This window comes from Poeciliopsis prolifica, unplaced genomic scaffold (genome assembly GCF_027474105.1).
Source record: "Poeciliopsis prolifica strain line A6 unplaced genomic scaffold, Auburn_PproV2 SCAFFOLD068, whole genome shotgun sequence".
Classification (NCBI taxonomy): domain Eukaryota; kingdom Metazoa; phylum Chordata; class Actinopteri; order Cyprinodontiformes; family Poeciliidae; genus Poeciliopsis; species Poeciliopsis prolifica.
In genome coordinates this window covers 92,779-112,110 of record NW_026562443.1, presented here as the reverse complement: position 1 = coordinate 112,110, position 19,332 = coordinate 92,779, and the positions used below count along the sequence as shown (strand labels likewise).

Below are 19,332 nucleotides of genomic sequence, written 5' to 3'. Positions count from 1 at the left end.
AAAGAAAGGGGGAAAAAAATGTTGTCATCTGTTGCTTTCCCTGTATAATTTCCCCTTACTTTTGCCCAATTTTTCCCTAATGAGGACATGGCTGCTTCTCCTACTTCTACCCCATTTAGTCTGTATGGGTGAATTAATCCAGCCATGTCTTCTATCCACTTATCGGGGTTCTCTGCAACATGTGTTATTCCTTCCACAGCCTTCCTGGCCTCTTCTAAAGTCCAGGGTCTAAAAACATAAATGTGTGGTGACTGTCCATCTCTAGGATTTGGGTTTGGGACCTGGATCATTGGATATTGTTCTGTACCGTCAAAACTGTTCAAAACTTTTGGCTGTTTGTACTGCCTTAGATTATATGAATGTCCCTGATTACTGGGACCTGCGCCTTCCTTCTTATATAGCTACGGTGAGTAGACAGGAAGGGATGGATAAAGTGTATTTGGAGTGAGAACTGACAGTGGATCTGTGGTCAGCTCAGCTGGTGGTGATTTTGCAGGAGTGAGAGTTGGAGGAGCCAAGGGGAGCGCTGCCTGTGTGCGCGGAGGAGGGGCCTGCATTGCACCTAGTATGGGCTCATTATCTTCTGGCTTTACAAACAAAGTAGTGGCTTCCTCACTTTTACTCCTTTTGTCTTTGTTTTTTCTAATTTGTTCTCTCCTTTCTTTAGTTGCATCTAACCATTGCTTAGCACATTTTAGTTCTTCCTCCTTTCTTTCTCTCCTCCTTCCTTGTTTTTCAGATATGCTTTTTTCTAATATTCCCACTAAAGTTTGCCATTGTTCAATTTTTAATTTCCCATCTATCTTATATTTCTTCTTCCATTTTGACATGTGTACTGTGCTACCAGGAAATCTGGACAGCATGTACTTTTCATCCCCTGTGGGATCCTCAACAAGTGAGAAATTACAAGAATTTTTATTTCCCATTATTTAAGTACTCTGCAATTTAGCTTTAGAAATGACTTGATATTTTGTGCTCTCTCTCAAGTAAGTGCTGGAGGTCAGCGCTTAGTGTCCCCTGAAGAACAGGCTTCTAGACTGAGACTAGCCTCAGTCCGGTTCTTCACTTAGGATTCTAATTCCGAGGACAGAAAGTTTTACTCACAGAGAGAGATGAGCACCACTCGCTCTCGTATGCACACACACACACACACACACACACACACACACACACACACACACACACACACACACACACACACACACACACACACACACAGCACGGCAGCAATGACACAGCAATAACGATCGCAGCAACAAACAATGACACAGCAATAAAAATCGCAGCAACTAACAATTTCCTATCAGTGCGAGGATCCTTCCTTATGGGAAGTCCTCATTAAAAGAGGGGCTCTAAAAACACCTCTCTCGTAGATTTTAGTTGAGACAACAGGGAATCTACACCCTGGGACTTTAGTCAGAATGTTATTTGACATGGACTCCAACCTTTTAGCTGATACGCATCAACTGGGCCTTTAAACCTTTGGTACTTTAGTCAATATATTATTTGACAAGGACTCCAACCTAGAATTTATGGTACTTTAGTCAAAATACTATTTGACAAGGACTCCAACCTAGAATTTATGGTACTTTAGTCAAAATACTATTTGACAAGGACTCCAACCTAGAATTTATGGTACTTTAGTCAAAATACTATTTGACAAGGACTCCAACCTAGAATTTATGGTACTTTAGTCAAGATATTATTTGACAAGGACTCCAACCTAGAATTTATGGTACTTTAGTCAAAATACTATTTGACAAGGACTCCAACCTAGAATTTATGGTACTTTAGTCAAGATATTATTTGACAAGGACTCCAACCTAGAATTTAGCTGATAAACATCAACTGCAATATCAATTGTTTCACTTACGCTTTCTGTCGGCCCGTTCTGTTCGGTCGGATCTCGTCAACCCGCCACCGGCAGACAAGTCGGACCTAGGTCGCTGGCCTGGCGAAGAATTCACTTCCCGGGTCTTTCTCTCCAGGTCCTATTGACTCTGGCCGTGCACGGTTTTCAGCGTGTCCTTTCTGCCTGTCAGTGACGGCTCTTAGAGATCCGGGTCACGGCACCAAAATGATAGGTATTTGTGAATCTAGATAAAAGAACAAACAGACAACGCAAGTGAATTTTATGAAAGCTTTTGCAAAAGGAGAGAACCCAGCAAACCGCTGCTTCCAGCCGTTCACCGAGCGCTCTGAAGACCCTTTGTTAGGGCTTTCTCTTTTATTACAAAGTAGATAGTAGAAAAGGAATGTGGAGGGAGGCAGATAGGAGTATCCTGAAGATACAAGTGGCTGCAGCTTCAAGGTCTGTACACAGCTGCAGCTCCAAAGTCTAACAAGTATGAGAGCTTTTCTCAGGGATGTGAATACTAAATCTATTATAACTACCAATGTAAGAATGATAACAAAACATAATTATTCTAACACAATGTCAAGATAAATACATAAATTAAAGTGCATGCATTATAAATTGAAAATGCATTATTGTGCTGCTCGATGATGTTCATATTCTTGTCTTTGTGTGTTTCTGAGAAGTTTGATAGTGCCTTCTTAGACTTAGTTACTTGTTACAAGTTACTTCATTACTTGATTTGGAAAGAAACTAAGTTAGACTAAAAGTAATTGTTTTAGTTACTTTCAGCAATTGCTGACAACAACACTCTGCCTCCTTGATCTCATTGATCTTAGCCAATACTTAATTGCAAGTTATTTTATAATGGTAACATCAACAATTGTCTCCAGTTATAAGGTTGAACTGGAGGAGAGATTGTTTAATAGTTACAACAGTACAAACAATCTTTAGTCATTTCTGCATGTTTGTGTGTGGTCCACTCTTGTATGGAAAACTCTAAGAAAGATTTTAAAGCCCCCATCGTATCCCCATCCTCCAGGTTGTGCATTACGGTCCTGTGTTTGTTGTCACAGCGCAACGCACAGATCTCCTCCTGCGGCTTTACAACTCAGATGGCTCCACAGATTAGTGACACTTAATATTAATATTAATAATTATAATGACTTTTAGTTACACAACTTTAGGACTTGTTCATTCGTAGCTGTTTTCACGTTTACTGCGCTGTTCATATTTGTCTCAATGTTTGCGGTTTTCTGAAGCACAACATGCTCTATGTTTCTATGTTTATAGAAGTTATTTGTGGCTAAAAACACAGAAACCATCATTAGACTTAAAGAAATCACCTGTTTTAAACATCATAAAAAAGAAAACAAATACACAAAAAATATTTGTCAGAAAGTATTCATTGAACTTCACAAACAAAAGCTGGAAAAAAAAACTAGTTAGTTCCAAAAGGGTCAGTATACAATTTATGAAAAAAAAAAGAGAATCCCACAAAATTCTGGGACAAAAACGTGTTCTGGACAGACAAAGGAAAGACCAACCTGGATCAGAGTGGTAGACAGATGACAGTGTGGGGACAAAAAAAAAAAGCTAAAAGTCTAAAGTTGAGGAGACCATCTGTTGAATATGGTGGTAGTGATAAAACTTGGACTGGTGTTGGTCAGCAGTACCAATGCCCTCGCTTCTGTCAGACTGCCTGAGGGCGGCTGTAGCAGCTGTATCTGCAAATCAGTAGCTTGTGAATGTGCCCTTGGAAATTCCTATTTGAGATTTAAAGGGCATTTTAAATACTTCTTTTTCCAAACACAGTTTTGTTTTTTCTCAAACTGGGACATATACATAACCTGAAGAAAAACTGCTGGGTGGATAGTTACCCCGTGGTTCCCAAAGATTTTCTGGGCCTCCCTATGAATTACAATAAAATCCACCCCAAAAAAGAAAAGAAAAATCAACTGGGCACACACATCATTCAACCAGACATAAACCTTCACACATATTGTTTTCAAACTCCTCTGAAGTTTATTTCACACTTCAGGTTGCAACAAAACACACTACAAACCATCTTCACAGTGAAAAACTTTTGTGTGACTGTTTCTTTTTTCTTTTTCATTCATCCATACCGCTTCCTTCGCCACCCCATGCAACATGCAATAGCACTGCGACCCCTGTGAAATGATTTTTTTTTCCAGCCAGATTTCTGATTACTACTTGTTCTATTTCTTAGAAATGAGGAATTTATAGACAAATAACAGGCTTACAGGATTAACACTGCGGATGGTGTTTTCCCTCCTCCGTTCACTTTTAGTTTCACATCCCATTTCTGTAAACATTCAACAGAAGTCACAGTGAGCGATGACAACAAATGTTTTAGTGTTTGGAATGCAGAGTGGAGCCAGATTTGCGCTAACATTGAAAAGGTTATTTTCTTTTTAGGTGTGATTTTTCTAAATATAAAACTGTCATTATGTATGAGTACCTTTACATTCACTGTAAAACTAAGTAGAAGTCAACCACATGTTCATTTTTGTCACATCAGCTGTAGAAAGTCCTGTTTGGTTTTGTGATCTGCATAAATAACAAAATGTGACTTTGGGGTGACTGGAATATCCAGCTCACTGTTTACAAACTTTTTTTAGCTGGACAATTTCTTTGGACAAAATTACACAGAAGCATTGCAGTACTCTGACATGACAGACAGCTTATTGACAATAACTTTTTATGTGTGTCTTGGATGACTTAAACCTTCCCATGTGGAAACTAATTACAGTAAAGCATCTATAGAAAAACTTTATTTTTCATTTGCTTTGTAGCTGAAGCTGCTGCTCCCTTAACAGTTTTTACTGATGATGCAAAAAGTTTAAGCTGATCTCAAACCTCAGTAGGTTTGTAAAGTGTTATTAAATTCAGTGATTTACTAATTCATGAGCTAAAGGCTTTAGACATAGCATTTGCTTTGTTGGTAAATTGTATGTGTCATTGTGCAGGCAAAAGGTATTCACATCAGAGTTTGAAAGGAAGGTGCAGTTCTTGGAAACAGACTTTGTAAATGAAAAAGGAAGGGGCAAAGAAAGTGAAACCCAAAGAGGAAAGTGAAACTGTAGGGCCACTACGAGTTCGTAGTGGTCCTGCCTCTATAAAACAGGACTGCCTGCTGCATCAGAGCATCAGCAGTTCAATCTGAAGACAGACACTGCAGCTGATCCTGAAGCTTCTAGATCCACAAGATGAAGTCTGCTGTGATTGGATTTGTGACCTGCTTGTTTCTCCTCTGTGCTCGAGGTACTTTGAGTTGTTTTTAGAATAATGGAGTAAGTGTGTGGTGGGAAAAAGAAACGTTACACTTTTCGGTTCCTTGTTATACTGACTGACAGAATATCAGGATGTGACGAGACCATGCTTCTTCCTTTCTTCCACAGCTCAGCCAGCCAACAGGTCCAATAAATGCAAGTGTTCCAGCAGCTTGCTGAGCAGGGTCCGACTGCAGAGCATCCTCACAGAGCCAGTTGTTTACTACCCAAGCACCTTCTGCCCCCGCACTGAGATCATGTAAGTTCTATTTTACTTTCTGAGCGATACAAAACTCAGGTAACCACTCTGCACTGTTCATCCCTATTGTGGGTTCTGTGTTGTTTTTTTCCCTTCCTCTAGTGTTACACTGGCAAACAAGGAAAAGTGTGTGGATCCAAAGTCACGAATTGGACAGCTTATCTTGAATCTGAAGAACAGGTAAGATCAAGTGAAATGCTCAGTCTCTGAGGAGTTTCTGTGACATCAGTCAATGGGGAGTGTTCCAGAAATCTGCTGTGTCATCCTAACAGTCTATTTTTTGTTTCAGGTCTAGAAAAACTGGAGTTGTGTACACAACAACGGTTTCAGCTCACTCTTCCACTTGACGCTCAACACAGCAGGTGACATTCAGACTGTAGAACTCAGTTTCTGAAAGCTGAAGGTGCTGAGCTCCAACTCTGCTTTTCTATTTCACAATAATAAAAGCAGCAAGTGTAGAAAATACCCAGTGATCATGATGGCCAGTTTCTTTATCTTCTGTATACTGTATTATTCCTTGTTAAAAAGTCTTTATATACTTTGTAGATAAATATAAAACTCTACATACTCTAGAACTTTTAGAAATTAGTTTTCTACTATGGGAAATAAAAACAACCTCATACTTTTTGTGTCAACTCTTTTTACACTCATGTTGAATGTGTTTTCAGCTGGGGTAGAACTGAGCTGCGAAGGCCTCCAACGCTATTTGCAGCTTTAATTGAAATGTTATCTTTTTAAGAAGTGACATAGGGCAGTAGGTCACAGAGATCAAAGCAATGCAGCTTATAATCAGATCAATGATCTGTTTGCTGAGCCATTAGAGGTCCAGTGAACATGCAGTAAAAGCAGATGTCACAAGACGTACATTGCACATACTGGTTATACACATTACCTACTGTACATATTGGTTTCTTGAGTTTTATGTTTAAAATGGACTTGTAAAAGCATCCCTGAATTTATTTTGTATTTGTATTATTTTTAGATTTCAATCTCTAAAATATCAGCATGTACAAATAAAAATATTTTCCTGTCTGTCTGGATCCATCATTTTAAAATATGAATCAGATAGCATGATCAGTTATACACTAACAGTAATTTCTTGGAGAGACATGTTTTACCTTTAGTTGAGTAAACGTATGTTGAAATAGTGCTACATTTATTTGAGTAGATCCTTTGAGTACTATACCCACCTCTTATCAGCAGCAACCAGTCATAGATTTTCAACCAAGACAATAAAAATAAGAATTAAAAGACTACAACATAAGGGCAAATATACAGCATAAGAAAAAAAAATACAGTTATTACACAAGTGTCCAACTGAGTGGGTCATTTTCTAAGTCTTCATGCTAAATAATTTCCAAAAAGTACAAAATGTACCTGAATAATTGCACATAAAAACAATAAAATATAAGAGTATTAAAAAAATGTATAAATAACATCAGGAATGCAAATATTTAATGAGCCTGAGTGTAGTTGGTCATAAAGTCTAAAAGCTGCTGGGAGGACGCTTCAGTCTGTCAGTAGATGGCGCTGCATCAGTAAACTCCTTTAGATCGAGGTTGGTAACCAAACTCCTTCCCAGGTTCATGAAAAACTAGTTTCTTTTTAATGGTAACTGCTGAGGTCCTGACATTGTCTTAGAACACCTGAATGCCACATCTGGAACCTGCACCATTTGTAAAATAGTTAAATGGTAATGCTAATTAATAAAAAATGAATTAATTTCCCTCTTTTTCAAAAGCAATATGAAGTTCAGACTCAGCTTTGGCTAAATAAACAATGACACATTTGCTTTTTGCCAATTCTGCCATTCCCCCTGCCCCCCATACTTACTTGGAAACACATCTGCCGGAGAATAAACGAAAACAGAAAGTAAAATGGACTCAGTGAAAAGCAAAACAGTTGTGTCAAATTTTCTTATGGCTCTGACACTTTTACCACCGGATAATAAAACAATAACCTGGTGTTATTTTGGATAAAAAATAAAAAGTAAAATAAAGCAACTTATGTCAACCATTTCAAATAGCCATGTGACACAAGCTTCTGAAATTTTTTCAAAATTTAAATTGCATGTTGAAGAAAGAAGACTGAAATGTTTTGGGTTTTTTTACAACTCCCCTTAGTATTTTTATAAGAGCAGAATACGTTATCTTAATCAGCTGACTGCTTTGCTCAGGAAGAGCAAAATGTTTTTATCAGATATATTAGATCAACGGAAATATACCATACATCTTTTATATAGTTTTGAATAACTTACACTATAGAATTGATATCCCTGTCTTGTATTGTAAAGTTGATTGACAATGAAATTTTCTAAAATCCCCACCAAAAGAACAAAACCACTAGTAAAGGTAAAATATATATATATATATATATATATATATATATATATATATATATATATATATATATATATATATTAACTGAGTTTATTTTAACTCTGAGGAAACTTTACACCATTCTACTCCCAGTCGAGCAGTGTCAGAGAGAATGAAGTTCTGGTGACACAGAGTGAGAACAGCAGCCAGATCTAAAACTGATGAATATCTTGTTTGGAGTCTTTTATTTAGTCATTAGTGAATACAAAACTGCAAAACCAACCATGTCATTAATCCACAGTGTAAGAGAGTAAAATGAGATTCTGACATTAAATCCAGCTGGATGTGGTTCAGAACTATTTCTAAAAAAGTATTCACATTTTTCATAAAGGAATCATTAAACAGGAGTAAATATTATAATACCAACAGAATGACAGTCAGTACATAATCCAACATGTTTAACATCAGCATTTTCTAAGTAGATAAGAGACACATTTAATACTTTGTCTCAAAACAAAGTTTGGAGTCTGCTTTCATAAGCCGGCAATCTAAAAATGTTTAGCATTCCTCATAACTGTAGCCCCTTTTAGATCATAATTTCAATCTGTATTTTAGCAGCTCGGCCTGACCAGATTAACAGAGATAATGGGACAAGATGTGTCGTTGATATTGCTCCACCACTGCTACACCTACAATCATACTCAGCATAGCCATAATGGTGATGTGACAGTATGCCATGCCCCTTTGGTTCAGACTGCTCTGAAAGCATTTATTGATCCATGATCCTGCCAGTTTGACCTGTAGCTGATCTGTGAATGGGAAGGGGAGTTGTGATTATTACAAAACTCTGATCTGAAAGAGGTTCTAATTGATCTATGTGGCACATGAGACTTTTGGTTTACCCACCTCCAAAACATACAAATCCATCAAGAAATAGCCCTCTACACTGACACCACTAACAGAACAGATTAAGTAGATAAAGTCTGAAAAGCATTCAGATTAAAAAAGTAACACTCTCACTGCCACAGATATGCCAAAATCTTGATAAAATAAAACTTTCTAAACTGTAACTTAACCTCCTCTAAATAAATCAATATATTAAATCTGTTAAATTTAGCTGAAGGTTATGTAGGTTAAATGTATATGTGTTGCATGAGTGTGCCTGCAGGCCCAACATGCCTGTGTGGGCCAGTCCCAGCAGGAAGTTTCTGCTAATTCTGCCAGTTTTGCAAACAGCAGCAAACTGAAATATCGATCAAGCCTAAGCGTGTCAGCTTTGGGCCAACCATTAGCTGCTGGCATCACATTCCTTTAAGTGAAATCACATGAACAGACACATTCATGCATCCTCTGACATGCTCAGACTGAACAAATGGGACTTCCTGTTTGGAAAGTCCCTGAAAAGAATGTGATGTGTGAGATGGACCGCTCAGAGCCTCCAGTGAGATTGCATAGGACATTCAGAGGACATATATGTAACAGATATGTTGGTAACATAAAAAGGTATTAAATGTTGGCACAAATATTAAAATCTGTTGGCACTCTTGTCTGCCAACAGGTACTGGTCACATCATCACCAGGACCTGAAGGACTCCAGCAGGGGACTGGTTAACACCACCAGAACTTGCATCCAGAACCAACCAGGCCAAAGTGATTTCTTTGGCCCAGTTAGTTTGGAACCTCTAGGCCAAGTCAGGACCAGATAGCCGAGTTGAACCCTGATGACTGAGTCGGTCTCTAAAGGTGAAGTTGGGACCCAGCAGCGAGTCGGACCCTGAAGATGAATTTGACCCTAAAAGTTGGACCCTGATGGCCTAGTTGGGAGCCAGCAGGTGAGTCAGGCCATGAAGACTGGGACTTGGCAGTCGGGACAGACCCTGACAGCCGAATCCCGATTTGCCCCTATCGACCAAGTCAGACATTGAAGACTAAATCAGGACCTGGCGGGCGAGTCAGACTCTGACAGTTAAGTCGGGACTGTGTTGGTCCCTGCTGATCTGTCTGCAGTGGGTCCGCATGGTCTCCTTGTGTACACATGTTCTGACTGGGTACTGTCTTAACACAAACCACTCAACTTTCTTCTTTTGTCCGTCTTAGTTTGTGTGTGTGGGTGTGTACAGCTGCATCTTCACTTAGAAATATTTACCTTACCAGAGTTCAGCCAGGATCTGAACTCTGGCAGCCAATTCCAAAACATTGTGTCCGATAGTTTATATTTCGGTTGATCTGGATGGATCCTTGGACTTGGCATCAGAGACTTGAAAGTTTTGGGTAAAGGTTGACTGCTAAATGGATCTGTTACCCTTTCAAAAATCCATCTGCCATCTAAAGAAAAGCAACCCCACAGTATGATGATGCCACCTCTGTGCTTCAATGGTGTTCTTTTGGTGATGCTCTCCACCCATGGAAAATTCAGAAGACAGCTGGAGTCACAACATACAGCTCCAGTGGAGAGCTTCAGGTAAATGATGCAAATGTCAAAACACTCCTGCTAGGACAGCTGAGCTACATCAGGTTCATCAGATCATGTGAGTGTTGTTTGGTGGATCAATAGGTGCACAAAACAAACATTTAGTTTAACATGGTGCACATTTACAACCAAGCTACTGATGATTTCTCCCCTAACTGATGTATATTTACCATTGAACTAGTATGCATGTCTCATTAGTGGTGGAAACTGTTTTACCATTATTTTATATATATATATGTTGATGTAAATGTAAAACACTGTCAATTTCACACCACTGTGTATATTTTGATGTCCACAATAATTTCCATTTAGAGTGCACATAATATTGGATTTGCATGATTTCTTGCATAAAAAAATCAAATCATTTGCCAGTCTAGCACAGATAACAGCTGTGGATATATCAAAGGTGATGATTCTGGGTTAGTCTGGCTGTCTGAGTATGTCCTGAGGCGAGCTGCATGATTCCTTTCCTCTGGACACAGCTGGATTTATGTGTTAGCCAGCAGCTGGCCAGGCAGGCGCAGGAACACCACCATTACAGTGATGTTATCGCTGGACCCTGCTGCCTTGGCATCACCTACCAGTCTCTCAGCAACTCTGTGTCCCACTCCATCTTCAGCGAGTTCTGGTGGAAGACTCCCTCCAGTTTCAGAGTCATCAGCACCCCAGAGCGCCTTAGCAACAAGATCTGGGACCTCTGAAGGTTTGATGGCATCAAAGAAGCCATCACACGCTAGCAGCACATAGTCCTCATCCCCCGACAGCTGGATGGTTGAAGAATCAGCGTCCCCAGACACATATGGCTTCTGGTCGAAGTCGCCTGGATTTAGGGATATGACTGGGATTAGTAGCTTGGAGGAAACTCACAGCACATCAGGCAGACAGAAAAGCCTCTTCACTGAGGAGGCTTTCATTTTCTTACTTTGTTTCCCCACACAGAGCCTCTTCTGCAATGAAAACTGGAGCAAGCTCAGAAAAGCTCAGAAGTGCTACCTCCTGGTTATTATTAAAGTTTTTAGAATCAGTGCATTGTTAATAGTTTGAAGGTGCTGTGCACTCCACTTTAACACTTCAGTTGCAGTGTAATGCAGGGAAGTTATTTCTGTCTGAACTGCTCAAGTTCCAAATTGTTAAAGACGAATACTTATAAAAATATACATAGTTTACATCTTAAATATTAAGTATGTTGTTTATGTCTCATATTAAGACTTGTCTCTAAATGAAAATCTGACTTGACTTTTAAAACAACTCAAGCTGACAAATTTCAGATCATTGGGATTTAACACTATGTTAACAGAGATTAACAATCTACAGTTTCACAGCAGAGCAGCAGTTGGTGCTGCATGTTAAGCCGAGTAATGTCTGTTCTTTTTATCACCTCAAAAAAAAATTTAATTTTAGTTATAAGGTTCCTGAGGAATAAAAATATGAAACTAGATAAAAATATTAAATATGGCAAAGGCCACGTTTTCAACAATATAGTCACATCAAAAGCAAAAGCTTTTTCTTGAATTGTGCAGCGTGGCACAGTCCTGTGTTCTCCGTTCTGATTGGTTGAGGATGTCTTACCAATGGCTCTCGAGACCGCATAGGTGCCATTAACTCGCCAGCAACCCATGAAGGTGATACAACCCCCAAGATCTTCTATTCTCTGTTTTTCATCCTGTAAAACAGGGAACAGAAATAACATAAACATCTAACTCCTGCAGTAATGTGTCTGTATGCTGGTTTAAACTGTTAATCCTTTGATCCCAAACAGGTCAGAAAAAATAATGAGAAAATGTGGCCATTCAATGAGACTTAATGAGAATAAAGTACATAATACCGCCCAATTTTTTTTTTTAATTTTCTTTCATACATAAATTTTTTGAATCAAAATTTTAAATAGTGTGGAAGGTGTGCCATAACCTGGGTGATCTGTTGTTTTCAATCTGTGTGTAGTCTACATTTTTAGCTGTTTATATGTATTGCATGTTATTGTTATTGTTTGTTTGGGCAGCAGCAACTATTTATTGCACACCTATGTGTCCATTATAAATTTCTCCTAGGGGACAAAAACGCATATTCAATTCCATTCTATTATACCAGTGTCATTTGTTGTTGGCATAGCAGAAAACAAAGCAAGAAGAATTAGTAGAATGTGTACCTCTCTCTCTGGTTTGTGTGGGTCCATGAGTGTAACAACCTGTCCCTTCCTAACCAATATTGCCTGAGAGTCTCCGAGCCAAGCCACAGTCAACTGCTGACCATGAATCAGCACGGCCACCCCTGTGCTCCCACTCCGCAGACGCTGTTAACACAAAACTCCACATATAGATTCATCTGAAGCATACAGTGTGGTTCATGAAGCGAAAACAACAGCTTGTAGAACATTACTATACCTCTCTCTTGGCTTTGCATCTGAACATGTTGTCTGTGTTCTTGAAGGCAGTTTTAAAAGCCATGTCCGTGTTGCTCTGCAGCGTCTCCTGTTTGCTCAGAACAACATGGAGGTGAGTGGCAGCGTAAATGGCTGCATCCACTCCCCCGTGACCGTCGAACACAGCGTAGTAGGCCCGCTCCACTCCATCCTAGATCAGGATCACAGCCAGGCTGGGTGATAATGGAGAACACTGGCAAAGCATTGTTTACTTTTCAGGGTTTTTACCTGAATGCCGAAGAGCTGGTTGAATTCAGCCAGTGCCACATGCTTGTCCTCCATCTTCCTCCTTGTGTTCTTGATGGCATGAACAGAACACTGAAAGCTCGGAGGAGGGAAGGGGAAGGGGAGCTCCTGGTTCCATCTGAGTGCTACACCTATCAGATGCCTAAGGAAGAGCCGCTGGACTGCTTCCGACTCGAGTACTGGAAGCAGAGCAGTGCCAAAAATACATATTTGAATAACTAGCATAGAACTGCAGCAAACAAATATATTAGTAATTGATGAATCCATCAATTATTATGTAGATTAATCAAGTAATCAGATAAAAAAAATTGACATTCTGCAGATTTTTTTTTACCCAATCAAGTCTTTTCATACAGCATTAGAAATGCAAAAAAACAAATAATTGAATTATTTTTTTAAATAAGACAATAAACATTTTCCCACTTAAAATAAAAAAAAAACTGAATTCGTCACCTTTTCTAGCAAGGGATGCACCTACAGCTAAAAAAAATTATTCCAATATTGATATGTGAAAGCTCAGGCCTTTCTGCTCAGCTTAACATCAACTCAACTCAGCTCAACTTCCATACTGATCTGGTCATTAATTACTGGTTCATAATTGGAAAGTAAAAGATGCTTAATAGGAGATAGTTTTTTACACAATTCGAACGATGTAAATCAAACAATTCCAATTGGTAGGTTTTGGATAGAACATATTTACCTGCAATTAGGGTTTTTCATCTTAAAAGCGAAACATATATACCTTTCGTGTAGTTTTGACTTACTTACTGCCCTGAGTATGTTGTTCCTTCACCAAATGGCATTAATTTTTTGGAGTATTTATATTACAGCCAGATAACAATCATTCTGACTTATTGCTTCAGTCCTAAAATAAAACCCCATTCTTATTTTTGCAACATATAACAGGCAACTAAAAAAACAACTTACAGACAACTTTTTCCTCATCTTTCAGGTTTGCTTGAGCTTCCTGTGGACAGTGAAATGGAGAAAGGTCGTCCTTCAGAAGCTGCGTGACCGCTGCTTGGCAGAGGAGAACCCTGAGGCCTGAAGGAGCTCCCCTGAATCACACAGACATGCATATTCAGATGAAGTTCTGAACGTGAGCAACAAACAGCTGAGCAGATAGATGGACATAAAGCCCAGAATAGAAATAGGTTTGCTCCAGAAAGATCTAGACCCTGAAGAAGTTTCATCAATAGCAGGTAAAGTCAAAAGTGAAATAAGTCAACTATCACTCCTGCATTTTTACAAAATGCCATATCTTTGAAAAGAAAACCAAGTTTAGGAAGCAGGAAGCTGGCGAAACAATGATGTTTCTGTAGACAGGATATGATCTCTTCCTGACAGGGTAAAGTGGAAAATGTGGGAATGTCAGAAAGCACATGAGCTTGTGATACATTTTCTAAATTTTATAGAATTATTTTACTCATTGTTTTCCAACTAAGGACTAATCAGTTGAAAAATTGTTATTCTTTAAAAAAGACTTAAAAGTTGGCTTCACTTCCACAAATGGAGGCAACATATGCTACTGCTACCACAAAATGGCATTAAGACACCATCTTGTTCGGTGTTAGCCAATCTTTTTCTCATTAGTGAGAGACCCTACCAGCAAAGAAAACATTCAGGCTCAGGTGGTTCTGCTGGATCATTCCGCTCATTACTAATCTCACCTGGCTTCATAAACTATCCTCAATAACCAAATAAATGAAAACTAAGGCACTCAACCACAGTTTCTTTTTCAATTCACCAATCCAAAGACAAAAATACAAGGTTAGAATGATGGAATAAAAACAAAACCTAAAACTCACTGGGACCCATTATTTAAATTCCACAAATATTCCTAAACATATTTAGTTTCTTTTATTCACTTTGTTTCTGCCACATTGTTATTCATGTCAGCATTCAATAAAGGTTCTATGTATATGGAAATTTATGCAAATTAGGTGATGATATTATTTAGCAAGTTTTAGTTATTTATAGGACAGCCAATAAGCAATCAAGACAAGGTAACTTTATTCATGAAGTACCATTTATACACAAGTAGGGCTACTCAATTATTATTCTATCAATCCAAAAACAATTGGCACATTCTGCAGAATTATCAATTAACCACTTCAGCCTTATCTATGCGATATTAGAAATACACTAAAAGATGCAAATAAACAAATAAATTATTTTTTAAGATAAAATAGACATTTTCTCACCTAAAATGCAATAACAGCAATCCTTTAGTGAACGCTTAATCATTTGGAGCACAACTAAAAGAACACTTTTAGCATCAATATGTGAAGTGTCCAGGCCTTTCTGTAGCCTGAATAGCAATACATTGTACGGCTGACCTATTGACTAGTTCTTAGATTAATCATGTAATAATTGAATAGTAAAAGGTGTATAATAAGTGGGTTTTTTTTTTTTTTGTTTGTTTGTTTTTGTTTTCAAGTATCTGAACTCGGTGAAGATAAAACTTGTCACAAAGAGTTTTGGGATGAAAACAAAGCAATTTTTTTTTCATATTGAAAAATATATAAATTTTTGTACAGTTTTGGTTTAATTATTGCTCTGAGTTCAGTAGTAATTAAAAGGCAATTTGTATACTCCAGCTGACCAGTTGACGGTTATTTATCATGACTGTCTTAGCACTATACACAAGATAATCCAAGGTTACCCATAGAACATCAAAGGAAAGCATTAATGAAACATGATAAAATTCAGAAATTGAAACTAATTTAAAAAGAACTTCAGCTAACTCTATGTGGAGTAAGCCATCTGTCAGAAAATCCAGGAAAAGAAACCTCACACAGCTCCACGTGTACCACATGGTGAGCAGAGCATCCTCTGTAGAGCAGTTGGTTTTGTATGTAAACTGGTCTGGGTCTGGTATGGATGGCAGACGTGAAGTGATATGACTCTGAACCTGTTTCTCAGAACACTGCATGATGAGCAATGTTCATTTTTGGAAGCTGGATGATGGAAGACTTTAAACATGGTGGGATAGAGCACTAGGTCTCTCCCTCAACAGTTCCTTGACCTCTTTGTTCATCCGGGCCTTCTGGTTGGGAAAAAACAATGCAAGCTCTCTGAATATTTTTGGTTCATCGAATGGTGAAACTGAAAACAACCAGATATTTTCCATCTTTGACCCCTTTAACAGTCGAGGAACTGATAAACCGTCTGTCCAAGCTGATAACATAAAGCGTGCCAGCTCTTCTGATGGCAAATGTTTCTGAAGTTTAGAGAAGTTAACACCTGACTTTTTCCTTTGTGGGACAATAAAGATGTATTTATTATTTCTAATAAATCTATCAATCTCTCTTTACCTTAAACCCCAAATATCCAAAAAGGCCACCAGCATTTCAATATCAGACATAGGTTAAAAGTTAAAAAGGACAGAACAGACCAGCTTTGTTGTATTCTGTTCAGCCTTCCAGTTACCTGCTGAAAAGTCTGAATCTTTCGCAAAAAGGAAAAGCATACATCACGTCACTTTATATTCAGACTGTTTACATAGGATGAGTAGCTTTTCTTTTAGAACTGTAGTGGCTTCCCCCAACAGAGTTAACAGCGGATCATTAATGATCAGTGCAAGGGAGACCTGCTAAAGAACGTGAAAAATGCAACCAACCAGACATGTACGTGCAGGACTGGTGGATAAAGGAGTTAGGTAAATAAAAAAAACTCCGGGAATCAAACATTCTCTGTCTAACTGGGTGTGGATGTGTAGGCTTCATGTCGGAAGGGTATTTAACAAACTTTTAAAATGAAAGCTAGCTTTTAAAGAGATGGAAAATGTCATCCTAAAAGTTTTAAGAGGTAAAGTTTTTTTTAAAGGGTCTTCATAACTTGGTGTGGTATAATGTCATAAGCATGACGGATGAATGTTACAAGCAAGAGTATATTTGGATGTGATTTCTCTAGTATTGATATATGAGGCAAAGTCAGGAAATCAAAGTACTGTAAATATGAAAGCTGATAAATACTTCAGAAAATGGGAGGTTTGTTCAAAAAACTTGGATAGTCCTCTTGAAATCATCCTTCAAGAGGAGTAGAAGGGGTTATGAGGCCTATTACCCACAATGAGTATGTAGGATGTGTGGTACACCCTGGATAGATCCTTCCTTGAAAGGGCTTTCTTCAAAACTATTATCTATCAGTTTATCTGACTCAGGGGTGCTCAATAAGTCGATCGCGAAGGTTTTGAGTCGATCTATTTAGTCGAACTTGACTAATTACCTCGTTCGTTTGCAGTAAACGTCACAAGAAACATCAAATAGGACAAATATATTTGATTAAGTTTTAACAAACAAATGGCTTCTACCACAATAATTATTTGAAATTAAATTAATTATATCCCAAATTCAGAGGATTTGCCTTTACCTCTGCAGAGCTCTTTGGTTCCTCTGATCAGTCTGTAGTTTCTCATATTGACATCATCAAACCAAATTTCAGATCTACCATAACTGACTGACACCTACTGGCCTCAGGTTTGCAACCAGCTTCTGACTGAGAAACCAGTAACCCACTCCCAGTGTGAGAATCTCACTGAGGAAGAAACTGCATTAGGTTTTCTATCACTTTATCATTTCTGATATAACTGATGTTTATTTGTGTAGAAAATTAGTCAATAGGGTTTAATTTACAATTTTTATGTCTTCGTGTCATGAGGTAGATCTAAGCCGGGTGGTGAGAGAAAAAGTAGATCTTGGTCTCAAAAAGTTTGAGCACCCCAGATCTAACTATTATCTAACTAACTGTTATCTAACTGTTTATATATGATGTTGAAGGTAGCAAAGATAAATTCCCCAGTTGGTATGTTCCCCATGCATAACAAACAGCCGGTATTGAGGTCCAAGCCAAAAGAATGAATGAAGTGTATATCCATACCGAGCAGCCAGCAGCCTCTGGCCCAGCTCCAGACTCTCTCCTTGCAGCTCCTCCAGTGAGACTCTCTGACTCAGGGAGCTGACCGGCAGAGGAGTATCTTCTTCCATAGCAGCAGGGAATTCCTCTGCAAGCTTCTTCAGGAAGCACTGGGCCTCTTCCTCCTCCATTCCAGCCACCTGGGATCTCTGCAGACCGCAATCTGATGAACAGCTGACAAAGAAAACTAACTTTACTGAACATGTTTAGGTCGAAGACATGTAGACATTCATCATATACTAAAACAAAAAGTTGTATTTCCATTGCTAAATATATGATGATAGTAAACTAGCAAGTAGCCAAAAGTATACTTCAGTTCAGTGATAATAGTAACTCCAAATGTAAGGATTTATTAATCATGTGTATTACTAAAATATATTATTATTTTACAAGTAAATTACACCATTACATAAGCAAGTAGAGGTAGAAACATGGCTTTAATTATAGATTAAGTATAAACTGAAACATAAATATAAAACAAATAATATCTGTGTTAAAACCAATTTAGTGTAATGTAGCAAAAAACATGGTTATTACTGTGATGTTACAAATGAATAACTTCACTAAAATGACCTAACAGCATATATGTTAGTTAAACTGGTAAATAAATCTATGTTACACACTCCAACAATAATTGTCCAACCCAGGTTTTCCTAAATTAAAGATGGGAAATAAGTTGGGATGAGGAGACGGTTGTTCCTGCATTGTTCATTAGAGCGGCAGGGCTAAGCTCAAGTAATTTCAGCTTGATGTCTCTCCATTAGAGCTTAATCTTCTGGAATGCCCGTTTCCTGGGAAGATTCTGTGATACGACAACATCTTGATTCACAACTTTCAAGCAGTTTTGTGGAGCAGATCAATTACCGAAGTGGTTCATATTGTTCAACAAAAATAAATCGCAACCAAGTCGGTATGCAGAAACAGGAAGTCGTGTTGCTGCTTTTTGTTGTTGTTGTTGTTGTTGTTGTTGTTGTTTTTAACATTTAAACACAAACTTCCGCAAATAGCCCAGCAGAAATCAGTTTTGTAAAAACTTAAAGTGTCCTTAGAAAACAACAAAGGGCGTCCTGAAGTTATCAGGTGAGCCTGGCTCAAAAAGCGAACAACTAAAGATGGATAAGTAACGGTATAGTTGAATCTGAAGAGAAGAAGAAAGCTGGAGGAACTCGATGAGCGGATACGGACACCTTAAAATGCTTCTTTAAACATATGATCATGTTCACCCACAATTGTGTCGTCAGAAGCTAATGGGTGCAGAAATACTCATTTTAACCCAAACAAAAACTTGTGTATTCGTCTTACCCTGAGATAGAAACAGTTCCTTTGTAGAATAGTGGCACAGAAACACGCCCTTCAGCTACACAAAGACGAGAGGAGATTTATTTATCACGCTGCCTACTTCCACTATCTGCAGGGATGATGAAAACAACATCTGAACTGAGCAAGTACTATCCATGGTGTTTACATATCAACTGAAAAGCTCCGCTTTACATTGGACCCTTCGTCTGAAAAGGACTTCGTTGCAGGAAACAGTAAGGGGTGAGGACAGACCACA

At 38.4% G+C, this 19,332-nt stretch overlaps 2 protein-coding genes across 3 annotated transcripts; one reads left to right on the top strand and one right to left on the bottom strand.

The window, feature by feature from the left end:
• Nucleotides 1-1,719: 1,719 nt before the first annotated feature.
• On the bottom strand, nt 1,720-19,332 carry ppm1f (protein phosphatase, Mg2+/Mn2+ dependent, 1F). 2 transcript variants are annotated; one of them, XM_055020552.1, is made up of 9 exons: nt 19,080-19,332; nt 17,742-17,951; nt 13,788-13,918; nt 12,843-13,039; nt 12,577-12,765; nt 12,342-12,485; nt 11,765-11,858; nt 10,777-11,015; nt 1,720-2,096 (listed from the first exon to the last, which is right to left on the bottom strand). In XM_055020552.1, the coding sequence occupies exons 2-9, from the start codon at nt 17,906-17,908 to the stop codon at nt 2,052-2,054; spliced, it is 1,206 nt and encodes a 401-aa protein (XP_054876527.1). In that variant the 5' UTR covers nt 17,909-17,951; nt 19,080-19,332; the 3' UTR covers nt 1,720-2,051. The 2 variants fall into 2 exon arrangements, with proteins under 2 accessions (XP_054876527.1, XP_054876526.1); XM_055020551.1 differs by lacking the exon at nt 1,720-2,096 and having other exon boundaries at nt 7,939-11,015.
• Nucleotides 4,956-6,413, top strand: LOC129351611 (C-X-C motif chemokine 11-like). The gene is made up of 4 exons (XM_055020553.1): nt 4,956-5,140; nt 5,278-5,407; nt 5,510-5,587; nt 5,697-6,413. Exons 1-4 carry the CDS (start codon nt 5,086-5,088, stop codon nt 5,752-5,754), a joined length of 321 nt encoding a protein of 106 aa, XP_054876528.1. The 5' UTR covers nt 4,956-5,085; the 3' UTR covers nt 5,755-6,413.